The 13,326-nt window shown below is 42.5% G+C and overlaps 1 protein-coding gene across 1 annotated transcript; it reads left to right on the top strand.

The window, feature by feature from the left end:
* The first annotated feature begins 1,559 nt into the window (after positions 1 to 1,559).
* LOC124284389 lies at positions 1,560 to 5,177 on the top strand. Its single transcript, XM_046720477.1, has 3 exons — positions 1,560 to 1,818; positions 2,676 to 2,906; positions 4,387 to 5,177. Exons 1-3 carry the CDS (start codon positions 1,576 to 1,578, stop codon positions 4,972 to 4,974), a joined length of 1,062 nt encoding a protein of 353 aa, XP_046576433.1. The 5' UTR covers positions 1,560 to 1,575; the 3' UTR covers positions 4,975 to 5,177.
* The last annotated feature ends 8,149 nt before the right edge of the window (positions 5,178 to 13,326 follow it).

The following is a 13,326-nucleotide window of genomic DNA, read 5'->3' as shown; positions in this document are numbered from 1 at the left end:
GAGAAGGATAGCTAGCTAGGGTTGGAGAGAGGAGATGGAGGATAGCTAGCTAGGGTTGGAGAGAAGGATAGCTAGCTAGGGTTGGAGAGAAGGATAGCTAGCTAGGGTTGGAGAGAAGGATAGCTAGCTAGGGTTGGAGAGAGGATAGCTAGCTAGGGGGTTGGAGAGAGAAGGATAGCTAGCTAGGGTTGGAGAGAGAAGGATAGCTAGGTTAGGAGAGAGGATAGCTAGCTAGGGTTGGAGAGAAGGATAGCTAGCTAGGGTTGGAGAGAAGGATAGCTAGCTAGGGTTGGAGAGAAGGATAGCTAGCTAGGGTTGGAGAGAAGGATAGCTAGCTAGGGTTGGAGAGATGGATAGCTAGCTAGGGTTGGAGAGATGGATAGCTAGCTAGGGGGTTAGAGAGAAGGATAGCTAGCTAGGGTTGGAGAGGAAGGATAGCTAGCTAGGGTTGGAGAGAAGGATAGCTAGCTAGGGTTGGAGAGAAGGATAGTTAGTTAGGGTTGGAGAGAAGGATAGCTAGGGGGTTGGAGAGAAGGATAGCTAGCTAGGGTTGGAGAGAAGGATAGCTAGCTAGGGTTGGAGAGAAGGATAGCTAGCTAGGGTTGGAGAGATGGATAGCTAGGGTTGGAGAGAAGGATAGCTAGCTAGGGTTGGAGAGAAGGATAGCTAGCTAGGGTTGGAGAGAAGGATAGCTAGGGTTGGAGAGATGGATAGCTAGGGTTGGAGAGAAGGATAGCTAGGGTTGCAGAGAAGGATAGCTAGTTTTGGAGAGGCCATACAGTAGTTAAACTTTGTCTGAAAGTGCTATTGCATCCCTATATGAGTGGCTATCCTGCATGATGAACGCGTATGTGACACTCAGGAGTACAAGGTAAGTGCATCTAATACACTTAGATATAGATACTGTGATAAATGATAGTACTTTGATATCGTATTTCTTAATGTAAAAGTGTCCCTGTTAACACGGAAGTGTAAATCTGTATACACCGGGCAAATATATAAAATGGTACTCACCCTATAAATGGCATGGTGATTACAGATGCTACATAGTCTAAGATAACGGAGTATGCATTTCGTTCAGTCCGCAAATTACAGGCTGAGTATAGAAGGTCTTCTTGTAGGTCACGGAGAGAGGCGAGTAGGTCACGGAAAGAGGCGAGTAGTTACGAATGCACCAATTCCATGCTCGTGTGTTTCATCAAAGTGCTAAACCCCCACACCATTTAGAGCGATGTGGTATCCACGTGGTTAAAGCGTTAGTTCGTTCCACCGAAGACCCGGTTCGATTCTCCATATGGGTATAATGTGTAAAGACTATTTCAGGTGTCCCCCGCCGTGATATTGCTGAAATATTACTAAACCCATACTCGCTCTCATTCGCTGTTCACAGCGGCGTTAAACCCAAACCACTCACTCACTCATTATCATTATAATTATTCACGAAAGTAGAAACGTATTTAACCTGTCCAAAAATGTCCAGCTGCACTTACGCATGATACATGTAACGTGAGGTTTGTAGCACAGCCTGATTGTTCCAGCCATCCTTGTCTTTTCTCCAGAGACAAACGGTCAGCCATGATACGAAACGCTTTGCAACGATTCGCACGGAGGCTGAATTACGCCCACGACCGGACCTTCTGTACGAGCAGTTCCAACGTCGACGTAATCTTTCGGAAAGCCACGATCAATGACTACGAGGGCGTGATGGACATCAACCATCATGTGCTGCGTGGACGAGACTATCTTCCAGCAGGATACCACAGCACAGTTACAGACCCAAACCTATCAGCTCTTCTTGGTGAAGTCGACAACCGGATCGTATGTATTCCATTTACTTACCGTTTAGTACACTCGAGTAAAACATCAGACAAAGCACATTTGTAAAAAACCTAATTGGGTCACGTTCCACAATCCGATCGTAGCGTAACGACAATCGTAAGTTTTCAAGTGAAGTATGGAACTTACTATCACTTCGTTACTGCGGTACTTTAACTTGCTCTATGAAGATTCGTGTCTGGATTTTGGAGTGAGTGAGTTAGTTTTACGCCGCAATATTCCAGCTATATGGCGGCGGTCTGTAAAAAATCGAGTCTGGACCAGACAGTGTTCAACATCATGAGCATCGATGTACACAATTGGGATACGATGACATGTGTTGACCAAGTCAGCGAGCCTGACCACCCGTTATTCACCTCTTACAACAAGCTTGGGTTACTGAAGATCAAATCTAACCCGGATCTTCACAGGTCGTCTTCGTCTGGTTTTAGAGAGTATTAATTGGTTTTTTACCCTTCGTTTGATCTCCGTCTGTATCAAATTCTCCAAGACATTGTTTAATACAAGAGGTGCAGTCGAGGACCAGGCGACATAATTCCTGACCTTTATCTTACAAGGATCCGTTGAAGCTATGGTACTTAGTTTGGCATCATCAACCTTTTGTCTTTCATTATATCCCACGCTGAAACTGGTAGCGTTACATCAACTCAGTTGTCTAATATTCCAGATGGCCTTCATGTGCGGGACTCGGGACGGCTGTAGAAAGCGTGATCAGATTAGCCCCAGTTAAAGAACTTAGTTTGACATCATCAACCTAGAGCATACGGTCTCTCCTTATATCTTAACTGAAAATATTATTTATGGTACCAATACATCAACTCAGTGGTGTAATTTTGCAGATTGCCTTCGTGTGCGGAAGACTCGTGGATGGCTGTAGAACAGTGCTGTTCATGTTCGGACGTACACACGCAACCTTCAGAGGTCAGGGTGTGATGGGCCGACTGTTACATTACCTGAGGTCAAGTTATTCCGGCAATAACAACATCCTGTATGAAATGTTTCTGACAGAATACGGGCATCCCATGCTCTCCCACCCATACTCACAGGGGTTCTCGCGGGTTCTGAAGAGGGTAATGTTAATTCTAATTTTCTTACCTCACACATAAATGTCGCTTTCTGATTGGCTGAGCGCTCTTCTATTATTTTCAATGTACCCCGCTGTCAATGGCAACTCATTTGGTACTTCGTGGTAGTAATTCTTTATCTCGAATTTTATTGAATCACGTATGATGTACGGAAATTACCGATGTTTTGCGAATGCAAATCGATGGAAGGGAGATAACTCTAAATCTATGTTTCTTGTCAGCACAATCTAGCGATGGCTACAAAAAGATTTGTACCCATGCTTAAAACAATTCAAAATAAACATTAAGGTGTTCGGTAAGATAAATACGTTGTTCACTGGTCCCTCGGGGTCAATGGGTTGATGTACCCTTGATGTTTGTTTATGTTCCCCTCGCCCTTCGGGCTCAAGGAACATAAACAAACATCGAGGGTACATCAACCCATGCCCCCCTCGTGACCAGTGAACAACTTATATCACTTTTGAACACTTTTCAAAGTCTTGTTAACGCGATATCCCATGGACTGTTGTACCCAATGTCTTCAAATTTGGCGGCAGCCCACATTGGGGGATTACGCTGACACCAGTTGATTTGGGTGACCTTGACCTTATCTTCAAGGTCACCATGACACTTTGACCACTTTTCAAACTTATGTAAACGTGATTCCTCATAAAACATTGCACCCATTGTCTTCAATTATGTCGACAGCCTACATTGGGTGATTATGCAGGTACCAGTCATTTCAAGCATCTTGTATGTGACCCAAAAATAAAAAGAAGTGAATATGTTATAAATACTTCTTTAGCAGCGGGGGACATTGCCATATTAGTGGCAAACACGTGTTTACCGTTATAGCTGATTTCACTGGCATTTGAAGCATTCAATCAAAAGCGTACATTTTTGTTCCAGTAATTTCATTCAGCTTGTGTTTTGAGCAAAGAAACACAAGAAAGTTGTATGTTTGAACCATGATGTTATTAAGTCGGGAATCAAACTGGAGTCTATCTGGCAAACACACTAACCACTTCGCTACCCTGATAAGCAATTTACAAGTTGTGTTCTTTCATTTCAAATCGAACTCTTAAATCACTTAAGTGCAGTGATAGAATCAAAATACGTATCTCGCTGTATCGCTACAAACAGGTACACAAACGTATGCTCTTAAAACGTTGGGGCAAACAGGGCATGAAAGCCTTCATTAAACACTTGCTAACAATAATGCAGAAGTTGAAACGATGCATAAAATATTCAAGTTTTCTTGTTTCGTTCTTCCAGACCATAAACAAATTTCCAAGCTCAAGCCAATGTCAAGAATAGACCAATTAATATGATAACACCAACCGTATCTTCTTCTTTCCATTTCATTAATCATACACGTTACATACATTTCGTCATATAATTTCATTATATAACTTCATCTCAGCAAAGTATTTTGATTTGTCTGATATTCAGAGATTTTTGTAAACGGTTTATTTTCTCTTTTCAGCCTGTCCATTGTTTTCCTTTTCACATGAACGACCTTCACCTTAATCAGGTGCCTCTTAATGGCGTCCAGTTTTCGATTCCTACACAACAAGATTTGGAAAGACTTATGTCTGACAAACAAACACATGGCTACCTCTTTCCAGGAGATCGACTTATTGTGAACAGGATTCCGTTGAGAGCTCATCCTCAAAACATTCCTCTGATGTTCGCAGTCGAGGCTTGTTTTCACACTGGCGAATCCCCACGAGAGTGTCTTTCATTTGGCAAAAGCTACTGGTGTAAACTCGGCCTTGCTTATAATATTGACATCTACGGAGACGACCCTGTAGGCCTTAGAGCCCATGTATACAAGCACCTGCAAGAGATAGCGAATATTGCACAGATACGCCGAGAAATGTACAGACGTGAGGATGGAAGTCGAAGAGAGGAGCACGATGAAGCTGATGAGAGAGTCCACCTCCTTATCTTTGGGTCGGAGTCTGTGGACATGAGCATTGTTTATGACGCCCTGAGTTCATTAGGCATCAACAATGCGGAATGGCCAGACAAGGCACAGGTCGTCATTGAAGGAGACTTCAGAGTAGAGTAGTACAGACTGACCAGACAAGGCTTGAACCAGAAAGTCCTCTGTCAGCTTAAAAACAAGGTTTTATGTTCTTCTGGTTCAATAACGGGATTGGCCAATCTGAGCCATTGTGTCAATCACATATACTCAGAGCTTTTTCAGTCCATTGTGGGCATTTATGAAGATATCCAATAGTATTTTGTGAACAAAATATTGTGACGGTTTGACCTGCTTGTATTGTTCGAGTTTCGCTTAATGTTCAGCCTCCAAATGTTCCAGTGATTCTAAGACAGAAAATGTATCTTCACAGAAACCAATGGACTTGTTCGCTCGGGCATTGGTTGTGCAGTCGTGTGTCTTCCAGATCCGACCCGTGAAGATCCGGATGAGAATTGGCCTTCAGTAACCCATGTTTGTCGTAAGAGGCGACTGACGGGATCGGGTGGCCAGGCTCGGACTTGGTTGACACATGTCATTGTATCCCAGTTGCGTAGATCGATGTTCATGCTGTTGATCACTGGATTGTCTGGTCCAGACATGATTATTTACAGACCGCCGCCATATAGCTGGAATATTGCTGAGTATGGCGTAAAACTAAACTCACTCACTCACTCTTCCAGATCCTATTGACTATATTAAAAAAGAGTCAGACTCAAGTCTGGAAGGATTTGGAGATTCCAGATGGCCTCAGCAGCGAGATGATACCAAAAGGGTTCGGATTATAAATAAGGCTATAAGTCAGTGGTTGATTGGCCCAGGTTTGATGTTTGAGCAATGAGCTCTTGAATACTAGTATCTCGATTCTTGTTGACTGTAAGACAAACAACTCTCAATTCATTTTCACGTACCAACAATGTAGCGACCTCGTAAGATAATTCAGTTTTTCAATATATTTAACAGTAAATGCATTATGAACTTAAGACCACATTTTGACCAGTTTGCCCTAGTTTTATTCAGCAATACCGATGTCAGCATTGTGATAGTGTCGTATTACATGTCATTCCGTATACTGATTCAAAGAAGATTAGATTTTGTAACTATTCAAGTATTCCACGACAACAAGAGGACCTGGGGTAAGGTGATGCACATAATAATAAGGCTGTAAATTACAAATACAAACTACCATGTGCTTCCATCTCCTGCCCACCCTAGACATCCCGACGTGAAATAATAAAAGGTTTTAACTCGGTATTTCCCTCCGCTGTAACAAATTATGCCCTTTTGTGATAAAACATATACTCGTACCCTAAAAACTGGTCAGCTAGATTTGTCTTCATCCATGATTATTTAAATATGTTTCCGTAGCAAAGTGAAACGATCTTCATTATATATCAATTTAAAACCTATTTTCAAGGAATGTAAATGTTAAAATATCATAAAATAGGCTACACAATCCAGTGATCAAGGTGAAAAACTATTCTTTCTTGTCGCCCGCAAGCTCTGGCTGGTTGAGATTTGAGATTTTAAACACATAAAATCTCCCGCCCACCCTAATGTCCTAACCAGCAGCTTTGACCAAGGAGAATGAACGACTCAGTGTTATAATTAAGACCACTCTTGTAAGCGAAAAGCAATAGCGAGAATCTTTGTGTCAGTTTTCTTAACAGTCTGAAAACTAATATTTTTGACAGAAACAAATAACTATATTCTAATTGAAACTAGAGGCCCAGGGAGGGTGATTCAGTCTCTGACCCGGGGGATAATCTAGACTTGTTTCATTGTTGGGGGTTGGGTCACAGGAATTGATGGGCAGAATGGAAAACAATACATTTCAGGGACTGTGAGGCAGGTTACTTGTTAAAGGGATGTTGCCACCATTAGGAACTGTAATATACTCATGCCAATAATGGTTGTAACCCCCACACACACACACACACACACACACACACACCCTCCTCACCCCAACCCCACACACACCCTCTCCAATAAAACAAATTGAAGGGGGTGACAACCATTATTGGCATGAGTATATTAGAACGTTGGTGAGGCCCCTGGTTTTTAAAGGATAATAGTGCTGGTATTTATGTGTGTTCATCAAGTTTCCAAACTCAATGTATACCATCACGTTAACACCTACTTGGAACATGCCTGCGATCCCTGTATCCTTCCGCTATGTGACCACCTCCGTGGTGTAGTGGTTCCATCCCCGGCCGCGTCATACCAAAAGACGTTAAAATATGGTACTTGTTGTTGGTCCCTGCCTCGCGCTCGGAATGGGTACACCAAGGACTGGTCGGCTCGGTGTCTGAGTGGGGTATTCACGCTAAAGTGAGGCATGGTAGCTCAGTGAGCTAGCACTATAAAGACAGCTTAAGTCCGGGTTGTACAAGCAGCCACACATACACACGCACGCACGTTGTCATAAGAGCGAAACATTCTTTAAGTACGACGTTAAAGCCCATTTTACCTCACCTTCCAGTATGTTTGAGAACAATTTCGATCAGAGTGATCTTGTCACGTCTATTGATTATCTCCCCTGTTTAGAAAAAGAAAGAAGCGTCCGGTAAATCTCTTCTGAACGTTTTGGTTTCGACAGTAACTGTTGTCAAACATGCTCGCAGTGATTGACTTAAATACACGACGGAATAAGGGATATACTGGATACCGTATGGGTATTTTCAGTCTTCCATTCAAACAATGCAGGCTCCTCTGGAAGATCGGGCTGTAGGAAAGTCTTTTGTTTAAAGTGTTCGTTCTTCACGTCCAATTCTTCGAACTGGTGCAAAATATGAAAACCATTTCTTTATGGTCCTAATCAGCCACCATATTTCTTTTGTTTCCCGCCCTAATATTTCTGGAATAATGTAAAGCTCGATGTGAAACCATGATCACTCGCTCACCCCATAATATTCGAATACCCAGCGTACGTTGGGTTTATGTATACACAATACAATACTATATCACAGGATTATCAGTAACAGCGAAATATGCTTTAGTTGGTTGACGAGGTTGATGTGGCTTTAGATTTCAGTCAGGAAAGCCACACAGTTATCTGTTATCTGACATGTCAAGGTGTCGCCAAAGATGTCCATTATTTTCAGAAATATGCCGTGAAATCAAACACAAACTCAATCTTAATATATCTTCCTCGTCCTTACATCTCATACCTCTCTATAAACTTCAGCACTTGTACTTCCTGAACCTTTAACTTCCCTACCCTCCATAAACACACTTTACATTCGGCGGCTTCTCATGTCACACCTTCAACGCCCACACCTTCACCTTCTACGTTCTACACCTTCACATTCTACACCTCGACGTTCCACAGCAGCAAATGCCACACCTTTACACGCCTCATCTTTACATTCCACACCTTTACACGTCTAACCTTTACACTTCACACCTTTACATTCCACACCTTCACACGCCACACCTTCACACATCACACCTTTACATTCCACACCTTCACACGCCACACCTTCACACATCACATCTTCACATCTCCCACTTCACATTCACACCTTCACACATCACACCGTTACATTCCACACCTTCACACACCACACCTTCACATCTCCCACTTCACACGCCACACATTCACACATCACACCTTTACATCTCCCACTTTACATTCCACACCTTCACAAATCACACCTTTACATCTCCCACTTCACACGCCACACATTCACACATCACACCTTTACATCTCCCCCTGCACACGCCACGGCTTCACACCTTTATATCTCCCACTTCACACGCCACACATTCACACGTCTAACCTTCACATTCCACACCACACATCACACCTTTACATATCCCACTTCACATTCCACACCTTCACACGTCTAACCTTTACATTCCACACTTCACATTCCACACCTTCACACATCACACCTTTACATCTCCCACTTCACACGCCACACATTCACACGTCTAACCTTCACATTCCACACCTTCACACATCACACCTTTACATCTCCCACTTCACACGCCACACATTCACACGTCTAACCTTTACATTCCACACTTCACATTCCACACCTTCACACATCACATCTTTACATCTCCCACTTCACACGCCACACATTCACACGTCTAACCTTTACATTCCACACTTCACATTCCACACCTTCACACATCACACCTTTACATCTCCCATTTCACACATCACACCTTTGGCTTTACATCCCCACTTCACACGCAACACTTTTACATCCCCACTTCACATTTTCACACGTCACACCTACAAATACACCCACTTCACATTTCACACCTTCACACGCGTCACCTTTACATCTCCCACTTCACACGCCACACCTTCACACATCACACCTTTGGCTTTACATCCCCACTTCACACGCCACACTTTTACATCCCCCTTCACACGCGACACCTTTATATTCACACACTTTACATTTCACACCTTCATATGTCACACCTTTATATTCACCCTCTTCACAATTTACACTTCACACGCCACACCTTCACAGGCTCCATCACCTTTACAGTTTTTAGCAACGATAAACGTGCTTTACTCACAGTCGTTATGAAATTTCTCGTAAGCAAGGCACACTTTCATATCACCAGATAGGTTGGTTAAGTGGTTTGATTGTAGGGGCGGTGGGGTAGCCTAATGGTTAAAGCGTTGGCTCGTCACGCCGAAGACCCGGGTTCGAATCCCCACATAGGTACAATGTGTGAAGCCCATTTCTGGTGTCCCCGCCGTGATGTTGCTGGAATATTGCTAAAAGCGGCGTAAAGCCAAACTCATTCAGTCAGTCAGTCAGTTGTGTCCGTATTCCTTTCACAGCGGATTGCGTTTTCCGGGTTCGCGTACTCAATAAGGGGAGGTAACTCTAACACTCTTCAGACGCAGAGCAACACGTGCTGACCAGTATTTTCTTTCTTTGTTTCGCTGTTGTGTATGTTGTACTGAATAAAATGTACGTTAGCGAGGTTTAGCGTTATTTAATGGTAATAAGTAACATTAAACCGCGTATGTCCCCGAATATTGTCACAATATCCATCATATCTGATTTCATGAAGAGGAGGATACTGCACAAGGTCATTCTGAAGTCGCAACACCGTGACATAAATAAACACTGTTCATTTGGGCCTCAGCATATACTAATGCTCAGTCTCTGAATATATATAATTTTGATTGTAACAAATAAACCCATTTAAATTGAAAAGGAGCCCCAGGGAGACCAGAGTTCCTGAACCTGGGGAAATCAAGACTTGCTTCATTTAGGGCTTTAAGACAAAATAGCATTGCAGGGTTGGCTGGGCTGTAGGGCAATAATATGGTTCAGGGATTGTGAGACAGACTAGCCTTAACACTACCCAGTCACTTGCCTCAATTTCAAAAGTAAAAGTTAAAACCTCGTCCTACCACAATTTGTTTCCTGCAATTCTATAGTAGCTATTATCAGCCTGAAACGTTTTCACATGTTTAATGTTTTAGAACAACAATTGCATATTAGTTTTGTTTACAGTATATGAATATGAAGCATATTTTCATAATAACTTGATCACATTTAATATTACTATCATGATTTGCTTACAATGCTTGGCCCATCAACAACAAAGTCTAAACTGTACAAAAATGTATAATCGTTTCGATGGATGCATGAGTCAAAAATGTATTATGTGTTTTATTTAAAAATTGACAACACTTTAAATAATCGTTATTTCCACTTGCTTCCACCCAAATACATTGAGCTAATATATGCACAGTTACCTTCTAAAGGCTACTGAATGTAGGCCTACATGGCCGTTCAGGGTGTTACAAGTAGGTTAATCATGTAGAGCCTAACTATCGAATATTGGACAAATTAGGTCAATTACCCACACATCTCAGAACGGTTGTAAATATGTCAATGTCCCTACAGGGCAGCTGTAGCGAATCCTACTACTACCTAAAACAACAATAAGGAAATAGGCGCTGTCATAAACAGTAAAAGAAAGCGCTTCTTTACCAGTTTATTAGTTCATGCATTTCCCTTAAATCACCCAAGCTTGTCAGTGCCCGAGTTTTATCAGTTGTTTGTGAGAGAACGTGTCCATTCAGCAGTGTTAAGTAATCATCTGACCAGGGTCACTCGGGGGTCAGTCCCGAGGCAGACGAGGGGCGCTTCTATTTACATGGCACTTGAAACCCCGTGAAAAACACAGCATTATTGTCAGCGGATTTATCCCCGGTGTCACGTTTCGTTGCAAGCAGCAATGTTCATCTACTTAGCGCGGCGACGTTTGTGTTTATTTGGTCATTCTAAACTTAAATTATTCACTTTTAGAAAAAGAAAATAGGCGAGTCTAAGTTCACGGTCCTAGGTCACCTTGACCTAGCTTCGCCGATGCAGATAGCTGACCTTGACACCTGCACATGTATGTAGCAACTCTCTAACGTTCGCACAAATCAGAGGGGACAGGAGACTTCCACAAGTCTCTAAGGTAATAATTAATGGCTTAAATGATACTTTTTTAAATATATATAAATAACACCCAAACCGACTGGCGTCCATACTGTCCGCTTATCTAGACTTGACCTTTTAAAGGATAGAATTACTATACATCCAAGGGTCTTCAGTTGAGCCTTGGAGCAAGGCTAGGGGGACAGTTGTATGCATATATGTACCCTAAACAAAGTGAAAATACAGAAACGTACCCGGTACCCTAAAAGGCAAACGAGTCCATATTCCGCAATCCAAAACCGAAACCGCGTGTACTTTTTCCCGTTCAACTGATTCCGAGTGGTATTCATCATCGCGAAATATCCGTTACTGTGTATTCTCATTACTTACATAAGGCAATCAAATGTATCTAATACAACAGTATGACAGTTCGGATCAAGAATACGACACAATGGGAATGGAATCGTCCTAGGGTACGTTTCTGTATTCTCATTATGGCCAGGGTAAGTTTCTGTATACAGAAACGTACCTGGGGTACATATCTGTAGTACCCGTGCCGACAACGACCCCTTCAGCGACAGTTGAGGTGTTGATCACTCCATGGATATGTAAAGAGACCATATAATATGAGTATTAATATTCTATTATATGGTCTCCGGTAAAAGCTCGGCGGTGGGGTAACCCAGTGGTTAAAGCGTTCGCTCGTAACGCCGAAGACCCGGGTTCGATTCCCCACATGGGTACAATGTGTAAAGCCCATTTCTGGTTTCCCCCGCCGTGATATTGCTGGAATATTGCTTAATGCGGCGTAAAACTAAACTCACTCACTCTCAGGTAAAAGCCAACTAGTCTGTCGTATAATTGTGAAAACTTTGATAAAGAACTTTAATGAGCATGAACTCTGGATCTAAACTCTAATATGGCGTTTAGATAACCTATTATACAAAACTAGACTAACGCTTCGTCTCTAAAGATATGTATATACATATACAATTTTGATGAACAATTTGAAAAGTGAGTTTGGTTTTACGCCGCCTTTAGCAATATAAGGTTAAAGCATTCGCTCGTCACGCCGAAGACCCGGGTTCGATTCTCACATGGGTACAATGTGTGAAGCCCATTTCTGGTGTCAGCCGCCGTGATATTGCTGGAATATTGCTAAAAAGGGCGTAAAACTAAACTCACTCACTCTGAAGTTAAGGATGGATGATCATGGGGTAAGAGAGAAATATTACTTTGGTTCGAATTTCTTTCACAGAATCGAAGTGTAAATCCTATACTCTTTGTTTCGCACGCCATGTGACTTTAACTGCTTAATTTAATGACATGACGCGGATTTAGTTTGCTCGATGATTTTTGGGTTTGTAAACCTAACCAAATTGAAGTCAGTTGTCAGGAAGACTTACGGTTTTGATTACCGACTCGATGGAAATCTATACCTGAGATAATAGTATGGCCTCTCTGGCTATGACACCTATTAACCCAAAACACCCAATGTTGGGACGGGTGTTGGTGATTGAGTATTGTTTTAGGAAGACCCAATGTTGGGACGGGTGTTGGTGATTGAGTATTGTTTTAGGAAGACCCAATGTTGGGACGGGTGTTGGTGATTGAGTATTGTTTTAGGAAGACCCAATGTTGGGACGGGTGTTGGTGATTGAGTATTGTTTTAGGAAGACCCAATGTTGGGACGGGTGTTGGTGATTGAGTATTGTTTTAGGAAGACCCAATGTTGGGACGGGTGTTGAGTGAGGAAGACCCAATGTTGGGACGGGTGTGGTGAGTGATTGTTTTAGGAAGACCCAATGTTGGGACGGGTGTTGGTGATTGAGTATTGTTTTAGGAAGACCCAATGTTGGGACGGGTGTTGGTGATTGAGTATTGTTTTAGGAAGACCCAATTAGGAAGACCCAATGTTGGGACGGGTGTTGGTGATTGAGTATTGTTTTAGGAAGACCCAATGTTGGGACGGGTGTTGGTGATTGAGTATTGTTTTAGGAAGACCCAATGTTGGGACGGGTGT

Source organism: Haliotis rubra, unplaced genomic scaffold (genome assembly GCF_003918875.1).
Source record: "Haliotis rubra isolate DU_JTF1 unplaced genomic scaffold, ASM391887v1 Scf336, whole genome shotgun sequence".
NCBI classification, from domain to species: Eukaryota; Metazoa; Mollusca; class Gastropoda; order Lepetellida; family Haliotidae; genus Haliotis; species Haliotis rubra.
This window is presented reverse-complemented; position numbering and strand designations above follow the sequence as displayed.

Bases quoted from the DNA above. Each gene is read 5' to 3' on its own strand.
- LOC124284389 (XM_046720477.1), top strand. From the start codon at position 1,576: ATGATACGAAACGCTTTGCAACGATTCGCACGGAGGCTGAATTACGCC. The intron at 1,819-2,675 runs GTATGTATTCCA...GTAATTTTGCAG, and splicing joins GTGAAGTCGACAACCGGATC to ATTGCCTTCGTGTGCGGAAG. The intron at 2,907-4,386 runs GTAATGTTAATT...TTCTCTTTTCAG, and splicing joins TCTCGCGGGTTCTGAAGAGG to CCTGTCCATTGTTTTCCTTT.